Source organism: Eumetopias jubatus, unplaced genomic scaffold (genome assembly GCF_037043125.1).
Source record: "Eumetopias jubatus isolate StellerSeaLion01/CBP00866 unplaced genomic scaffold, mEumJub1_p1.0 scaffold_4, whole genome shotgun sequence".
NCBI classification, from domain to species: domain Eukaryota; kingdom Metazoa; phylum Chordata; class Mammalia; order Carnivora; family Otariidae; genus Eumetopias; species Eumetopias jubatus.
Window position 1 is genome coordinate 1,163,659 of NW_028274810.1, and position 18,318 is coordinate 1,181,976.

The 18,318-nt window shown below is 44.0% G+C and overlaps 1 protein-coding gene across 1 annotated transcript; it reads right to left on the bottom strand.

The window, feature by feature from the left end:
* Positions 1–10,961: 10,961 nt before the first annotated feature.
* Positions 10,962–11,231, bottom strand: CRCT1 (cysteine rich C-terminal 1). Its single transcript, XM_028088241.1, has one exon. The coding sequence runs from the start codon at positions 11,229–11,231 to the stop codon at positions 10,962–10,964; it is 270 nt and encodes an 89-aa protein (XP_027944042.1).
* Positions 11,232–18,318: the final 7,087 nt, after the last annotated feature.

Consider the following 18,318-nt stretch of genomic DNA (forward strand, 5'->3'; position numbering starts at 1 on the left):
CTCTTGACTTTCTGCATTGCATATTCACTCATTCATTCATTCACTCACTCACTTAACACATATTCATTGAGTGTCTTCAATGTCCCAGTCCCTGTTCTTTACACTGAGTTTACTGCAATGAACATGACAGACCAGGTCTGTTCTCTCAATAATTTTCACTGCTTAGGTGGGACCACATCTGTTCCCAAGGATTTGACTCACCTCTCTTTGACTTATTACTATGTGTTTATCTCAATTTTCAGGGATTCTATGCCTAGAGCTCCAGCCTCATATCATGTTTCATGGTCATGTGTTGCCAGCACCTCAAACTCAACATGTCCAGGACCAAACTCACCCTCTTCCTCCCATACCACTCCTGTCTCCAAACTTTCTGTTTTGTCAATTGTATCATCATTTCCTTGTCACCAGGCATAAAGACTCAAACACATTCTAATTATCTCCTCTTCTTTGTCCCAATACATCTCCTGATTATGTCTATTCTTCTTCCTTCTGGACAAATGATTTTCACATCTGTTATTTCCTTTTCTTACCCACTGCCATGTACTGAGTTTGGATCCTCATTTCAAGCTAACCCTATTGTACCTTCTCAAGGTGATTGGCTATATTCTCTCTATTTACTTCTTCCTCTAGAGCATCCTAGTCATTGCTGCCCAATTAATTTTGGGGTAATGTCACAAAATACTTTAGGTATAGACCAGCTACTATTTTTCTAAACTACTTACTTCAAAACCATTTTCCTACCAGCACACTCTACAAATATGTACAGTCTCAGCTTTGTTTTTTTTTTAATTTTATTTTATTATGTTATGTTAGTCACCATACATCATTAGTTTTTGATGTAGTAATCCAAGATTCATTGTTTTCGTATAATACCCCGTGCTCAATGCAGTCCATGCCCTCATTAATACCCATCACCAGGCTAACCCATCCCCCCACCCCATCCCCACTAGAACCCTCAGTTTGTTTCTCAGAGTCCATAATCTCTCATGGTACATCTCTCCCTCTGACTTCCCCCCTTCATATTTCCCTTCCTTCTCCTAATGTCCTCCATGCTATTCCTTATATTCCACAAATAAGTGAAACCATATGATAATTGACTTTCTCTGCTTGACTTATTTCACTTCGCATAATCTCCTCCAGTCCCATCCATGTTCACGTAAAAGTTGGATATTCATCCTTTCTGATGGCTGAGTAATATTCCATTGTATATATGGACCACATCTTCTTTATCCATTCATCTATTGAAGAGCATCCCAGCTCTTTCCACAGTTTGGCTATTGCCGACATTGCTGCTATGAACATTGGGGTGCATGTGGCCCTTCTTTTCACTACATCTGTGTCCTTGGGGTAAATACCCAGGAGTGCAATTGCTGTGTCATACAGCAGCTCTATTTTTAAATTTTTAAGGAAACTCCACACTGTTTTCCAAAGTGGCTGTACTAACTTGCATCCCACCAACAGTGGACCACCACTCCAACATTTATTGTTTCTTGCCTTGTCAATTTTTGCCATTCTAACTGGTGTAAGGTGTTATCTCAGTGTAGTTTTGATATGAATTTCCCTGATGGCTAATGATGATGAACATTTTTTCATGTGTCTGTTAGCCTTTTGTACGTCTCCTTTGGCGAAGTGTCTGTTCATGTCTTCTGCCCATTTTTTGACTTGATTATTTGTTTTATGGGTGTTGAGATTGAGAAGTTCTTTATAGATCTTGGATACCAGCCCTTTGTCTGTAGTGTCAGTTGAAAATATCTTCTCCTATTCCATGGGTTGCCTCTTAGTTTTGTTGACTGTTTCCTTTGCTATGCAGAAGATTTTTATCTTGATGAAGTCCCAAAAGTTCATTTTTGCTTTTGTTTCACTTCACTAGAAAGAAGTTGCTGTGGCTGATGTCAAAGAGGTTACTGCCTATGTTCTCCTCTAGGATTTTGATGGATTCCTGTTTCACATTGAGGTCTTCCACCCATTTTGAGTTTATCTTCGTGTATGGTGTTAGAGAATGGTCGAGTTTCTCTCTTCTGCATGTGTCTGTCCAATTGTCTCAGCACCATTTATTAAAGAGACTGTCTTTTTTCCATTGCATGTTTTTTCCTGCTTTGTCGAAGATTATTTGACCATAGAGTTGAGGGATATGGACCCATATCTGGGCCATATCTGGGCTCTCTATTCTGTTCCATTGGTCTATATGTCTGTTTTTGTGCCAGTACCATGCTGTCTTGGTGATCACTGCTTTGTAATATAGCTTGAAATCGGGCAACATGATGCCCCAAGCATTGTTTTTCTTTTTCATCATTTCCTTGGTGATTCGGGGTCTTTTCTGATTCCATACAAATTTTAGGATTGTTTGTTCCAGCACTTTGAAAAATGTCATTGGAATTTTGATTGGGATGGTATTGAAGGTATAGATTGCTCTGGGTAGCATAGACATTTTAACAATGTTTTTTCTTCCACTCCATGAGCATAGAATGTTTTCCCATCTTTTTGTGTCTTCCTCAATTTCTTTCATGAGTGTTCTGTAGTTCCTAGAGTATAGATCCTTTACCTCTTTGGTTAGGTTTATTCTGAAGTATCTTATGGGTTTTGGTGCTATTGTAAATGGAATCGTTTCTCTAATTTCTCTTTCTACAGTTTCATTTTAGTATGTAAGAAAGCAACTGATTCTGTGCATTGATTTTGTATCCTGCCACATTAGTGAATTGCTGTATGAGTCTTTTGGGTTTTCCACATAAAGTATCATGTCATCTGCGGAAAGAGAGAGTTTATCTTCTTATTTGCCAATTTGAATACCTTTTATTTCTTTTTGTTGTCTGATTGCTGTTGCTAGGACTTCTAGTACTATGTTGAACAATAGTGGTGAGAGTGGTCATCCTTGACGTGTTCCTGATCTTAAGGAAAAGGCTCTCAGCTTTTCCCCATTGAGAGTGATATTCACTGTGGGTTTTTCATAGATGAATTTTATGAACTTGCGGAGTGTTCCCTCTATCCCCATACTCTGAAGAGTTTTAATCATGAAAGGATGCTGTATTTTGTCAAATGCTTTTTCTGCATCAATTGAGAGGACCATATGGTTCTTCTCCCTCCTCTTATTAATGTGTTCTATCACATTGATTGATTTGTGAATGTTGAACCACCCTTGCATCTCCCTGGGATAAATCCCAATTGGTCATGGTGAATGATCCTTTTAATGTATTGTTGGATCCTATTGGCTAGGATTTTGTTGAGGATTTTTAAATCCAAATTCATCAGGGATATTTGTCTGAAATTCTCCTTTTTGATGGGGTCTTTGCCTGGTTTGGGGATTAAGGTAATGCTGGCCTGATAGAATGAGTCTGGAAGCTTTCCTTCTGTTTCTATTTTTTTGAAACAGCTTCAGGAGAATAGGTATTATTTCTTCTTTGAATGTTTAGTAGAATTCCCCAGGGAATCCATCAGGCCCTGGACTCTTATTTTTTGGGAAGATTTTGATCACTGCTTCAATCTTGTTACTGGTTATTGGCCTATTCAAGTTGTCAATTTCTTCCTGTTTCAGTCTTGGCAGTTTATGTTTCCAGGAAAGGCATCCATTTCATCTAGGTTGCTCAGCTTAATGGCATATAGTTGTTGATAATAATTTCTAATAATTGTTTCTATTTCCTTGGTGTTAGTCATGATCTCTCCCCTTTCATTCATAATTTTACTAATTTGGGTCCTTTCTCTTTTCTTTTGGATAAGTCGGCCAGTGGTTTATTGATCTTATTAATTCTTTCAGAGAACCAGCTTCTAGTTTCATTGCTCTGCTCTACTGTGTTTCTGGTTTCTAATGCATTGATCTCTACTCTAATCTTAATTATTTCTCTTCTAATGCGTGGCTTAGGCATCATTTGCTGCTTTTTCTCTAGTTCTTGTGTAGAGTTAGTTGGTGAATTGGCAATTTTTCTATTTTTTTGAGTGAAGCTTGGGCGGCTATGTATTTCCCCCTTAGGATGGACTTTGCAGTATCCCATAGGTTTTGGACCAAAGTGTTTTTATTCTCACTGGTTTCCATGAATTGTTTAAGTTCTTCTTTGATTTCCTGGTTGACCCAAACATTCTTGAGCAGAGTGGTCTTTAGCTTCCAAGTGTTTGAATTTCTGCCAAATTTTTTCTTGTAATTGAGTTCCAGTCTTAAAGCATTATGGTCTGAGAATATGCAGAGAATAATTTCAATCTTTTGGTATCGGTTGAGACCTGGTTTGTTACCCAGTATGTGGTCTATTCTGGAGAAAGTTCCATGTGCATTCGAGAAGAATGGGTATTCTGTTGTTTTAGGGTGGAATGTTCTGTATATATCTATGAGGTCCATCTGGTCCAGTGTATCGTTCAAAGCTCTTGTTTCTTTGTTGATTTTCTGTTTAGATGATCTGTCCATTGCTGAGAGTGGAGTATTGAGGTCTCCTACAATTAACGTATTGTTATCAATATGACTCTTTATTTTGGTCAACAGTTGGCTTATGTAGATGGCTGCTCCCATGTTAGGGGTGTAGATATTTACAATTGTTAGATCTTCTTGTTGGATAGACCCTTTAAGAATGATATAGTGTCCTTCTGTGTCTCTAACTACAGTCTTTAGTTTAAAATCTAATTTGTCTAATATAAGAATTGCTACCCCAGCTTTCTTTTGAGGTCTGTTGGCATGGAAGATGGATCTCCTTCCCTTCACTTTCAGTCTGGATGTGTCTTTAGGTTCAAAATGAGTCTCTTGTAGACAGCATATGGATGGGTCCTGTCTTTTTATCCAATTTGCAACCCTGTGCTGTTTCATGGGAGCATTTAGGCCATTCATGTTGAGAGTGATTATTGAAAGATATGAATTTATTGTCATCATGTTGCCTGTGAAGTCCTTGTTTCTATAGATTGTCCCTGTAAATTTCTTTTCTATATCACTTTTGGGGGTCTTTCTCCTTTTATAGTACCCCCCCTTAATATTTCTTGCAGGGCCAGCTTAGTGGTCACATATGCTTTCATTTTCTGCCGGTCTTGTAAGCTCTGCATCTCTCCATCCATTCTAAATGACAGCCTTGCCAGATAAAGTATTCTTGGCTGCATGTTTTTCTCATTTAGTACCTTGAATATGTCTTGCTAGCCCTTTCTGGCCTCAGGTCTCTGTGGGAAAATCTGACGTTATTCTGATGTTTCTCCCTCTGTATGTAAGGAATCTCTTCTCCCTAACTGCCTTTAAGATGGTTTCCTTGGTTCTAAGATTTGCAAGTTTTACTATTACATGCCGTGGTGTTGGCTTGTTTTCCTTGATCTTGGGAATGGTCCTCTCTGCCTCTAGGACATGAATGTTTGTTTCATTCCCCAGATTAGGGAAGTTCTCAGCTATAATTTGCTCAAATGTATCTTCTATTCCTCTTTCTCTGTCTCCACACCTTCAGGGATCCCAATAATCCTGACATTGGAAAGTTTCATGGTGTCACTTATTTCTCTGATTCTATTTTCATGGATTTTGAGTTGTTTTTCCCTGGCCTTCTCTTTTTTCTTGTCTATTAATTGGTCTTGTAGATCACTAATTCATTCTTCTGCCTCGCTTACCCTAGCTGTTAGATTATCTAGATTGGATTGGATCTCATTGATTGCATTTTTAAGTTCTGCCAGTTCATTTTTCATTTCTGCCCTTAGAGACTCTACATTGCCATTAATCAATTTCTCTATTCTAGCTATTGTCTTCGCAATTGCAACCCTGAATTCCATCTCCAACATCTTGGTTACATCTGTATCCATTTTGAGTCTTTCCTATTTTGGGGGTTCCTCCTCCTAGTCATTCTGTTGAGGGGTGGTTGAGGGAATGTACAGAGTCCAAATTATTGACCACAACCCAGGCAAGATGCACCTATTTTATAGGGACCTTAGGGTTGCTGGCCTCTTGTTCTCCCAGCCTGTCTTCTGGGGGAGGGGCCTGCCATGCTGTTACTCAGGCAACCCTGTTTGAGCAGAGTTGCCCTGTCCCCTGTGGGGAGGGGCGGGGAATGGGCTCAGTGAAAACTGTTTTTTGGGGGCTTTTGTTCTCTGGTGGCTTTCTTTGTCTCTTTTGAGAGTCAGAGCAGAAAGGATGGTTTCCAATCCTCTGCCTCAGAACAGAGAGATTGCAAACTGTTCTTCAGTGAGCTCTCCAGGCCACACTACCTCCATTTCTGTCTGTGCTGCTATAAACTGCAGAATCCTGGGTTGTGCGCCCCTCAGCAGGGCTCCTAGTCCTTGCCTCCAGGTCAGGTCATGTCTCTGCCCTTTGTGCTTCTAAAACCGCCAGCCACCCCAGTTTGTATGCACAGCCCCGCCACTCTGGGTTTCAGTTTGGGGGACTGCCCTAAAGTTCTTTCCCCATCACTACTGCTCTGTGAGTCTGTGCCCTGTCCTCAGCGCAGGAGGATATCGTTCACCGCCAGTGTAGGATCTCCACGGCTCCCTCCCGCTTCCATTTAGCCTCTGATATCTGCCCATGGAATCATGGCTCCCTGCTTCATACCTCAAAACCAACTGCCCGCCATATTCTGTTTGTAGAGATCCAGATCTATCTTCTTACATCTCAGGCTGATTTCGTGGCTGTTCAGAGTGGTCTCATGGATATCCAGCTCAATTCAGGAGACCAGTTGGAATAGGGTCCCCTACTCCTCCACCATCTTTTCCCCTCTCAGCTTTGTTTGACACTCAAAACCATCTATGTTCTGGCCTAATCACTCCCTCTCCAAGGATGTGTCCTCATAGTCTTTCTATACCACCACCTCCCCCTTGGATTTCCTTTCTCCTCCTGCTCAAGCTTGAAACTACTCCCCTCCTTCCCAGAAATTCATACCATAGCTCAGTGTTCAGAACATTGCTTTTAGAATCAAACACATCCAGTTCAAAATGCTGTTCTGCCAATTACAAGCTGTGCAACCTTAGGATGGTTATGTAACAGCTCTGTGTCTCAATTTTCCTATCAACAAAATGTAAGGGGAAATCTAGTTGTGGAAGAATTGTGAGGATTAAGTGGAATAATGCCCAGCTCACAATATGTGATCCATCTCACTACCAAATCTGTGTGCTCACCAGCTGGAATTCTGAGTGACTTCTCCAGTGAAAGTCTTTAATGGAGCCAGTGTAACTGAGCACCCCTTGAACACTGTAGCCTCGGGCTGCCAATGAGGCAGAAAGCTTATAAGCATGTGCTTTTCTGCCCTGTGCAATGGCTTCCACATTTTCTGCCCAGATTGTGCTTCCTCAGAGAGGTCTCTCCTGGTCTTTACCTAAAATCCCCATGCATTTCCACTTAATGTCTATACCTCATCTTCTTTATTTTCATCATAGCACTTTTCACCATATGAAATAATGTCTTTCTTGCTCACTTTCTTGTCTATCTTCACACTAGAAAGTGAAGTCCCCATCGCAGTTCCACACAGGCAGGATCCACATGGGCAATTCCACATCAGCAGATTTACACAGGTGGATCTACACGGATAGGGTCCCTCTGGTAGGTCCACATGGGCAAGTGCACGAGAGTAGGTCTATAAATGGGGGTCCACATGGGCAGGGTCCACACAGTTAAGGTCCCCATGGCAGGTCCCTATAGGCAAGGTCCACACAGGCAAGGTCCACAGGGGGTAGAGTCCCCGTGGCAAGTCCATATGGGCAAGTTCATGTGGCAGGGTCCACACAGGTCCACATAGTTTCATTCTTTGTCTGCCCCAGCTTCATGAACAGCATCTGGTGCAGTCAAATAAATGCACAAAAGAATCTCTGCCTCTCTGAAGTACCTCCATCTTCAGACCCAGCTCAGATCCCTCGGCTCCCACAAGGTCTTGTGAATAACCCAGTCCACAGTAATTTGTCCTCATTTGAAGCCCTGTAACAAATCTCCATCTATATTCAGCTGAATCCCTATGGCCATTGTCTATGCCATGTTCAGGTTATGACATTTCTTGTGTTGTTAAGTATTGTCTGTATTTGACTATGAAGTTATTTCTTATATGTGATGTTATCATTCATACCTTGTGTGATTATTTACCATATATCCTAAATCAGACTATAAACTTCTTGAGGCCAAGACATACTTTTGCATATCTCCTAGAATGATTCAGCACAACACTTTCCATGTGATGCACTAACAAACATTCATTTATTTATTGACCTCTAATAGGTACCTGGCACAGTTTTCAATGCCAGGGATGTGCTGCCCCTAAATAATTAATTGAGTGCTATTATTCAATTATTTCAGTGTATAGGTTTGGAATAAGTGGCTCTTGGCTCTCTTGGAAGGCATTAGAGGGCTGGTCCAACCAGAGACTGTCAACTTGTTGTCTGAGTAACCTCTGATGGGTCACAAACTCTCAGAGACTTTCCAGTCTGTTAAACAGAGATAACACTTTTCTTACAGAATCATGAAAGAGATATATAATAACACCTTATAAACTGCTAAGTTCCATATAAATATCAGTTGTTCCTATTACCACTAGAATAACATAAATTTAAGCTGAAACTGGAGCCATTGTGAATAAAATGTATTCAATTATACCGCTACTATCTTACTATCCAAAGATAATAAGAAATCTGATTTTGGCTGTCACAGTGTACTGAGTGACAACCTTTGAGTAGGACCTCACATTGCCAAATGCCAGCATTCCAGCCAGCATTCCCGGGGCGGGGGGGAACTGCTGCTACCTCAGAGGGAATGCCTGTACCAGGCATTACAGGTTTATCTGCTGCTGGACATCAGAAAATCTAGGGGCCATGAACACAGAGCCCCAGCCCATCCAGAGCAGCTCCCCGAGTTTCTATAATGACACTATTCTTTGAATGCTCAAATCTCTGTTATCAAACCACCCCTGAGGTAGTCTGCTGGGATCAGATACTTGAGCTTGGTGATACTGCCATCCATGGCTAGGTATCTGATTGATACAAATATGCCTCACGTACAAAGGTGTGTACTCCCATTAGGATTCACGTGTCTCTCAGTAAGTGACTGCCTTTCTTCCCCAAAACTCAGACCTCAGCTTCCTGTGTGAGCGTCACCTCCTGCTTTCAGGCTAGCTTCACTCTGTCTATTCTGAGTCAAGCAGTGCTCTCTTCCCACCTCACCCCTCCACTGAGGCCTGAGGCTTGTTGCTCCAACACATATCACTGGTGTGGGAAGAGCAGGTCCACAGGTGATATCATCTGTTTGTAAACAGTTTCCACAAGTCACCTCCCACTAAAAATCACAGAATCTCAGAGATGGAAGAAGGGATCCCTCCCACACAGAGCAGGGTTGCCCTTCAGAAGCTCCCCAATAGAGGTCCTTTGGCCTCCACTCTAAACATCCTGGATGAATCAATGGACCATCTCCTGCCTCACCTCTGAGCAAATAGTTTTGTTGGGTGGATGCCATGACAGAGCTTGCTAGTCATCGGGTTACTGATGGAGCAGCACCAAGGAGCCTAGATTCAATTTTCTATGAGCCTGGGTGTGTCCAGAGGCCCAAGTGTCCCTTCCCTTGAATGGTGGTGATTTCTAAGGCAACAGAATATGATGCCAATTCTGAAAACATGGACTTTGGAGTCAGACAGATTCTGGTTTAAATCTTATCTCTCTCACTCACTATCCGGAGACCTTGGACATTCACTAGCTGTGCAACTTTAGGCAAGTCACTGAAACTCTCTGAACCCCAGTTTTCTCAGATTTAAAAAAATGGGGGAAGTAAAGTCTAAATTTTTAGATTACCATGGGGATCAGCTGAGAGAATATATGTAGAGTGCCTAGCCTTGTGCCTGGAACAAAGGAAGTGTCCAATAAGTGGCAGCAATTATCACCACCAGTATTACCATCTCCTGCATCCCTGAACCACAGGGATGTCATTCACCCTGTTTCCTCTTTCCTCAAGTGAGGAAATAAGATCTATGCCCACAGGCCTGGGCTTCAGAGCTCAGGATGACCCTGCCACCACCATCACAGCAACCTCTAGAGAATGACATAACCATGCTTCTGAGCATGGCTTATTGCACCCTACAGAGTCCCAGAAGTCCATGACTCTTGGTTGGGCCTTGGCTGCACAGATGAGGCCTGAAGAGGGAGCTTCCCAGATTCCTGGAAGGTTCAGCTTGGGAAAGTTTCCTCACCCAGCAAGCAAAGCAGTGGATTGATGATCCTGTAGCAAAAGAAAGTTTCAGATTGCCTGATTCCAAAGTCTCGGAGAATTGCAGATCCAAATCTTTGCCACACAGCAGCTTGTGCAGGGCCTGATGGGCCGGAGGGTGAACACAACAGCCAGAAGGCTCTGGAAAGTTTCAGGGAACCAGACAAAGCAGTTAGGAGTATAAGCTGGTAGTGGGACACCTAGTCGTCTCCATCATGCACTGGCTGAGTGACTGACCAAGTTACTTATCCTCGGTTTCTCTTCTGTAAAATGGGGTAACAGCACCTACCCCCACTGAGTCATTGTGAGAATGCCATGAGGTGGTGCATGTCACGTCAAGTCTTTAGAACACTGTCTGGCTCCATTTGTGATTTCTGCTATCATAATTAAGTACCAGGAAGCCACTCTTGTTCAGGCTTAAATTTGACTTTTCTTCCTTTTAGGTATGCCAAGCCAGGGTTAAGTGAGAGGTAATGGACAGGGTAACATAATGCGATAATAAACACACAAATGAAAGAATAGAAAACGAAGTATTCTTGGGAGGTAGAAGCTTTATTATGACATGGATATTTATTAAGCACCAACTGTGTGCAAGCCTCTGCCACAGTAGGGTCCAGTATTCCACCCATGGTGCTCACCTTCCCGGAGAGGATAATAACACGGGGGTCAGAGTTTGGTGGGGCTGAGAACAGGGTGGGTTTTGGAACATCCAGTGCAGGTAGGTTTACCGGGAGGTGGGGGGGGAGCACACTCCAACCCAGCCCCTTGCGGAAGCACGGTGACACGCAGCAGGGACTCCAGTGGGGAAGCAGGGCTCAGCGGGCAGCCTCCAGCAGCTCACAGGGCGGCGGGGGGCTCAGCAGCCGCCACAGCAGCCTTGGCTCTGGACGTTGCTGGAGCTCTGGTTGCCACCTCCGCAACAGCTGCAGCACCCGCTCCGACGCTGTCGGCGGCGTCTTCTGGGGAAGCAGCCACAACCGCTGGAGCCACAGCAGCCGCCGTCTGAACCACAGCAGCCGCAGCAGGAGGACGAGGCTGCGGGTGCGGGAGTGGGACACGGAGCGGGGCTCTGGGCACACCCTTTGGAAAAGCCCTTGGAGGAAGCTGCGCTCTGCTGGGAGGACATGGTGGAGCTCAGCTCGTCAGGGTGAACCTGGAAGACAAGAAGTCTTTTACAGGCTAGCAGGCCTTTTCCCCCAACAACTGAACTCAGGGCTTTAGAGATTTGGTTGGCTTTGTGAGCAAGCTGCCCTGGCCTGGTGCAGGGGAGAAAGGAGGGGAAGCAAAGAAACACACCCCAACCAGGTGTTTCCAGTGAGTTAAACAGGCATAAAGCACGGAACAGTCTGCCGAGAATCAAAGGGTTTCCATTTTCTCCAACTAAAATAAGAACCATCCAAGTGTTCCACAGTGGAAGCTAAAGAGGATATGATGGCTATTTATCTGCATGATCCAGTCCAAACTCTTCCTTTGGCTCCTTTCTCTTCCCCCATTTCCCTGTGGCCGCAGATCTTCAAGGGCTGTTCACACAGTTATTAGCATTGTATAAACACCCCATCAATTAGAAAATACCCAAATCACACATGAGGACCTCCTGCCTGGGTCTAAAGAACCCACAAATACAAGAAGCATGTCCTGGTCATCATTCTTACCTGTGCCCCGTTCCCAAGTATAGGGAAAAGAGTGCACCAGTCTGCATACCAGTGGTGTAGAAGATGGAAATACATCCCAGTCTACACCAGTGGTGTAGAAGGTGGAAATACATCCCAGTCCAGGGAGCCAAAGGCCTGGGCTCTAGCCACATTCTGCTAACCTTACAGAAGTCATGGTCCCAAGTCGAGCCTCCATGTCCTCATTGGTACCATGAAAGATTGGCTCACTTGAAGCCTAAGGCTCTGCTCTGCCTTCTCCTCCCCTCTGCCTTCAAGTCTAGAATTACCCCCCAGGTCCTGCTTAGACACTTACCAGACCCTGGTTCCACTGGAAGACTCGATCAGTTCACAACTGGAATCGGGCACCTGCTAGGCAGTGGACTGAGCGTTGTCCAGCCAGAGAACCTTTTATAAGATTGCAGTAAGGCACTGACTCTTGGGAGGGGCCCATTTCCCAATAGACAGGGTCAGCTGATGTTCACATCCCAGAGACATTCATCACTCAGGTAGCACTGTAGGTGGTGCACGTGGGTATTCAAGTCACTTCACAGAGGTGCCAGGATTGCTGTGGCATGTTTACTTTCCAAATAACACACTGTCCGTAGCTGGGAGGGCTGTGTGTGTGCTAAGAAAAGTTATGAGGGCTCATGTGGGGTCTGGGACCTCTCTTTGGGACCTATTCTCTTGGCCCTCTTCTACAACACACACACACACACACACACACACACACACACACACCCCATTCTCACATCCATAGCTGTGTGGTCATTTACTTGGTATTGGTAATTTACTTACTTTATTATCTTTCTTTGCATCTCTCTGACTCGGTCTTTGGCTTTTCAAGTCAGGCCACAGGCTATGTGAAAAGCCTGTTGGGCTTCATCTAGAAGCTTCCAGATAACACTGAGTTAAGATGACGGTGGGGATATGCCTATGGGAATCCCAGTGCTGATTTCTCTCTGTCACTGGAAACAGGAAGAAAAACCCAGGCAAAGTTATAGAACCATTAAGACCAGAAAAAGTGTGAATGTAGTCAGGTTGCCATATCTTCATACAGCCCCGGAGGCTTAAGAGAAAAATATGTGCAGGATGCCTGGCCCAATTGCAAAATGCTAAGCCAGCTTGTGGGACTCCCTGCTTCTTACTCCCCACCCCCACCAAAATCCTTTTGAAGATAGGTTCTCCTTGGAACCACTGGCCAATGGAGAGAGGGAGAGAGGGAGGAAGGAAGGAAGGAAAGAAGGAAGGAAGGAAGGAAGGAAGGAAGGAAGGAAGGAAGGAAGGAAGGAAGGAAAGAAAGAAAGAAAGAAAGAAAGAAAGAAAGAAAGAAAGAAAGAAAGAAAGGAAGGAAGGAAGGAAGGAAGGAAGGAAGGAAGGAAGGAAGGAAGGAAGGAAGGAAGGAAGGAAGGAAGGAAGGAAGGAAGAAAAAGGAAGGAAGGAAGGAAGGAAGGAAGTCAAGCCAGGTGTTTCCCAAGGTCCAAAGTACCCATGAGAAATGGTACTTTTAGAATAACTGAGTTTTAAAATCTGGGACAGAGTTTGGAGGTCAACTGGCTTCAGAACTTCTTATTGAATGCAAGCACCCACAACCATGAGATAAAAGAGAAACCCAAGACTAAGAATTCAAGAGTTGATGGTGAGAGATAGGTTGGAGGTAAGTGAGCTGGGCATGGTATGATGAAACAAAGAAAGGTCAATCATGAAAGATACCAGTTTCATTTACTGTAACTTTAGAGCCTGATTAACAGGTTGCATGTACCTGGGGGCACTTGTTGGTGAGTACAGGTGAGACATTCCAAGAAGTGAGATCTTATTAGAATGAGAAAGAAGTAATGAAGTAAGAAGGCCTCTAGGAGAGGGGATCTTTTCTGGGAGATGACATGGACAAGTGCAGGAACGCTACATGGACTTGCTATGGTCTCATATACTAACGTACTTCACCTATCACTGTTAACTCATATCAAAGGAAAAGCTAATTATTCTTCTTGTCTATAAAAGACTGATTGGGAATTATCATTCTTATCGTAAACTTTCTGAGTATCTCCTGAAGGAATCAGCCTATTCCTAAAGAAAATGGAAAACTCACCACAGTGACTAAAGCCCTCCTGTTCCCTCTTAACACACACACACACACACACACACACACACACACACACACACACACCATACTGACCACATGGAGACATTCTTTGGCAGAGGAGGATGCCCTTCTTGGTTCTGTACTTGGACCCATACTCAGGCTTTCAGGATCCAGGGAAAGTGGGCTCAGACATTTCATACCTGCCTCCTAAACTCACTCCCCCAAATCCAACCCCCCCCAATATCTCCTCTCCAGTAACAGATGGAAGCATCTGGGATAATAATCATCAGAAAAGGAAAGGGTGTTTATTTATTGAGGCCTGGAATGAGCACTTGAGGAGACCTTATCCCCATAACTAGGAGATAAAGCCTCCTTAAACTGTCACCCATACTTGAAGGAAACCCCCGCTTCAGAGTATCTCATATCACTGTAACCTTTCTGGGTACACCATCTTCCCCTCTGAAAACCCATTCTTGACTCCCCTCATGCAAAGTTTGTGTAAGGGTAATAGTCTCATATGAATCTTTCCTTCAAGTCTAAAGTTTCCAAAATCAGAGCATAAAAGGGAATATTGTTTCCCAGAGGTCTAAGAAGCTTCAGTGCCAAAATCTTCTTCCCAAACTGAATTATAAAGTAATCACTTGCACTTAAGAGAATGGAAGGGGAGAGGGCTTGATGAAGGGGGTAAGTGGGCGAGGTGAACAAGACATAATCAGGAGGCTGTTACATCAGGAATAAGAAGCTTTATTGTTACAGAGAAAGCAGCTTCATAACTGAACTCCAACACCAAGTCCTCCAAAGATCTGTGTACAAGAGGGAATCAGACTAGTGAATGCCACAGGCTAAACCTCTAGACCTCACAGTGGAATGGACATGGGTGGGAGGAAGAGGGAAATTCAAAGCATTTTGGAAGCCTTTCCGTCCTCTTCTGTTCTTCCAGATGGGAGAAGTCTTGGCACAGTGGCTCCTCCAGTGCTGCTCCTCAGTGCTCCTCATGGCCCAGATCAGCAGCAGCCCCCAGAGCTGCCGCAGCATCCAGAGCTCCCACAGCTTCCAGAGCTCCCAGAAGAGCAGCCAGAGCTCCCGGAGCTGTGGCAGCAGCTGGAGCCTCCAGAATGGCCACCACCACTGCCACAGCAGTCAGAGTTCTGGTGTCGGCGTCGAAGAGATCGGCGGGGCTTGTGGTGGCTCAGGCAGCACCCGCCGCCCCCAGAGCTGCAGCAGCCGCCGCCCCCAGAGACACAACAGGAAGAGACTGGAGGTGGGCAGGGGGCTGGGCACTTGGGGCATTTTGGGGGACACTTGGGAAGACACTTAGAAGTACCCTTGGGGGGGCACTTGGGAGGGGGCTGGCACTGCTGCTGGCTTTGCTGGCAAGACATCTCAGCGGAACTGAATGAAGCTGAAAAACGAAACAGCATTCTAAGTTCAACCAGCCCAAGATAACTTCCCTACATTTAAAACTGAACTATGAATTCACGAGATTCCAGCTTTATGATGACCAGATTTTTAAACCCAATCTCCCAAAATCAATTACAAGAAATATACAAAAGGTTTCAACCTAGGAACTCCATAATTTCAAATGAATTCTTTGTAGTTTCAAAAAGACATCAATCTTTCTTTCCCTTCTCCTACCTTACACCCTCCCCCTTCAGCAGAACCCTCCCATCCAAATCTTCTTTTCACAGTGTCTTTCTTTTTTTTAAAAGATTTTATTTATTTATTTGAGAAAGAGAATGAGATAGAGAGAGCATGAGAGGGGGGAGGGTCAGAGGGAGAAACCGACTCCCTGCTGAGCAGGGAGCCAGATGCGGGACTCAATCCCGGGACTCCAGGATCATGACCTGAGTCGAAGGCAGCCGCTTAACCAACTGAGCCACCCAGGCACCCCCACTGTGTCTTTCTTAAGATTGTCCTTAGCCTGGGGTATCTCACTGGCTCAGTTGGCTGTCCAAGTGTCTGACTCTTGATTTCAGGTCAGGTTGATTTCGGCTCAGGTCATGATCTCAGGGTTATGAGATTGACCCCCCTGTCAGGTTCTCCACTGGGTGTGGAGCCTGCTTCAGATTCTTTCTCTCCCAGGGCACCTGGGTGGCTCAGTCAGTTAAGCATCTAGCCTTTGGCTCAGGTCATGATCCCAGGATCCTGGGATTGAACCCCACGTCCAGCTTGGGGAAACTGCTGCTTCTCTCTTCCTCTCTCTCTCTCTCATAAATAAATAAATTTTTTTAATATTCTCTCTCTCTAAGGTTCTCCCTCTCCCTCTGCCCCTCCCTGCCTCTCTCTCTTAATTTTTTTTTTTCTTCTCAGCAACCCCCAGGGCTACTCCTTGCCTGAAACACCAACACCAAGAGTCCCTCCTGGTCCTCGAGATGCACTTTACCTGGTTCAGGCACTGGAGCAGATCACCCAGGATGCAGGTAGACTGAGGTGCTGTTAGAAGCTTCTGACTTTTATACAGGTTCAGCTCTGACCTGGTATCAGGAGGTGTGGACCACGTGCGGGATACTAACAGCATCTTTCACAAGGAGCATGTGTGACTACCCTTCCCTCACATCCCAGGGACCTAATTCCTCCCTCCATAAGCATGTTAAGTATTAGCTTGTCAGAAAGGTCCCCTGAGAATTGCAGGCCACGAGGATGGTGATGGTGCTTTGTGGATTGCACACATTGCCTGTCAACCTCACAGGCAGCTCTGCTATGCTCCCTGTTTCCTGAGCTGGGTCAACAGGGTTCTAGAGCTCAGGGATGAAGAGAAGATCTCTCTTCTCTTTGGCTTGGAAATGGAAAGAAAAATTCCCAAGATGGAAATCAAACGGCTCCTTTTAGAATGAGATTAGAGATCCAAAATAAAATGCCAGGCCTGAGCCAATGATCTAATGTGACTTTTTCATTCTTAGATGATGCCATAACCCAGATTAAGAATGCTCGATATCTCAATGATGTTATTTTAGTAGAGCTAATGCAGATGGTGTGGGTGGTTTGATTTTTCTCCTTACCTGAACTTGACATACCAAGAGAACTCACAAATAACCCTGATTCAGCACTAACGATCCCCTGGAAAGGGCAGAAGAATTCTGGGAATGGCTTCTCTTTCCACATATGGTCCTAAAGAAGGCTTATTTAGTCAGACCAAGATGAGGTAGAAAGGACCAGGCATATGCTGAAGGTGGAGCAGTGGAATTGGACTCATGGAAGTTGCCAGAAGTGAGGCATCAGTTCCCGTCACCCCTAAGAAAATATTAGAGCTGAGCCCTAGTGTTTTCTTACACACACACACACACACACAAATTCATGGTACTTACTTGCTACTGTGGGATGAGATTATAAAAAAGCCTGACCATTATGAAAAAACACAGATAGGAAGAATTTAAAATTCATTTATAATCACCCCTTCTGAGCATTCTTGATATTTTGCTATTTTCCTTACATTCTCCATTTTATTTTTTCCAGTCTTTTTTTTTACTGAATATAGCTTTTTAGTGATTTTGTTTTGTTTTGACTTTACAGTCTTTATCATAGTATTGTCTGTAAGAGTTTATCTTACTAACTTTTCACTTAAGATTTAAACATAAACATTTCCCCTGTTGCCATTCATTCTTTGTAAGCATTATTTTTGGTAGCCATAGAACATTTCGTGGAAGGCACTGAACCCATTTATAAGTGGTCAAGAGCATGAGTGCTAGAACCAGTCTGTGGTTTCAATCTCAGCTCCCCACTTACAAGCTTACCAGCTGTATGTTGGACAAGTGACATTAGGTCTCTGTCTCACTGTCTTCATCTGTGATATGGGAAAGTAATAGTATTTATCTTGTAGGATCCTTTGCAGATTAAATGAGTTAACATCCATAAAACTCTTGGAATAGTGCCTGGTACACAGTAAGAACCCAACAAATATTAAAAGTGAAATGTGATGCTGTCCCACTTCCAAATGGCAGCACAAAGTGGGCAGGTGGGTTTAGATAAAGTCCACCAGGTGGGGAGCTAGGGAGCTGGCTTTGGCTGCTAGAACTCTGTGCATCAGAGGATCCACCTCTTCCCCTCTCGCTGAGAAATACAGGAAAGGATGCATAACAAAGGCTCTGAATTCCTGGAAAAAGAAGCCTAATACAAGTTAAAGAAATTATCCATTTAGTACATGGGTATGATAAATTTTGAAAGGATCAATGTACATACCTTCTTACTTATAATTATTTGGTCACCTAGTTGACACACAGTTAGGTCTTTTAGTGTAGGAATCCCTAAGGGATCGAGTTTAATGCTCAATTTTCAATTTTCATTGAATTGACACTCAATTTGCATTTCCTTGTTCAGTTGAATTTGCTATTCAATAAGAAGGATGGGTGCCTCCAACAAATCCAAATCCAGATTTTCATTGACAAATCCCAAACATTTCATGGAATGATAGAACAGATGTGTAAAGGACGTTGGCCACCATTCAGACACAATGGTTCTCGACTCCAGTGAGGGATGGGCACTGA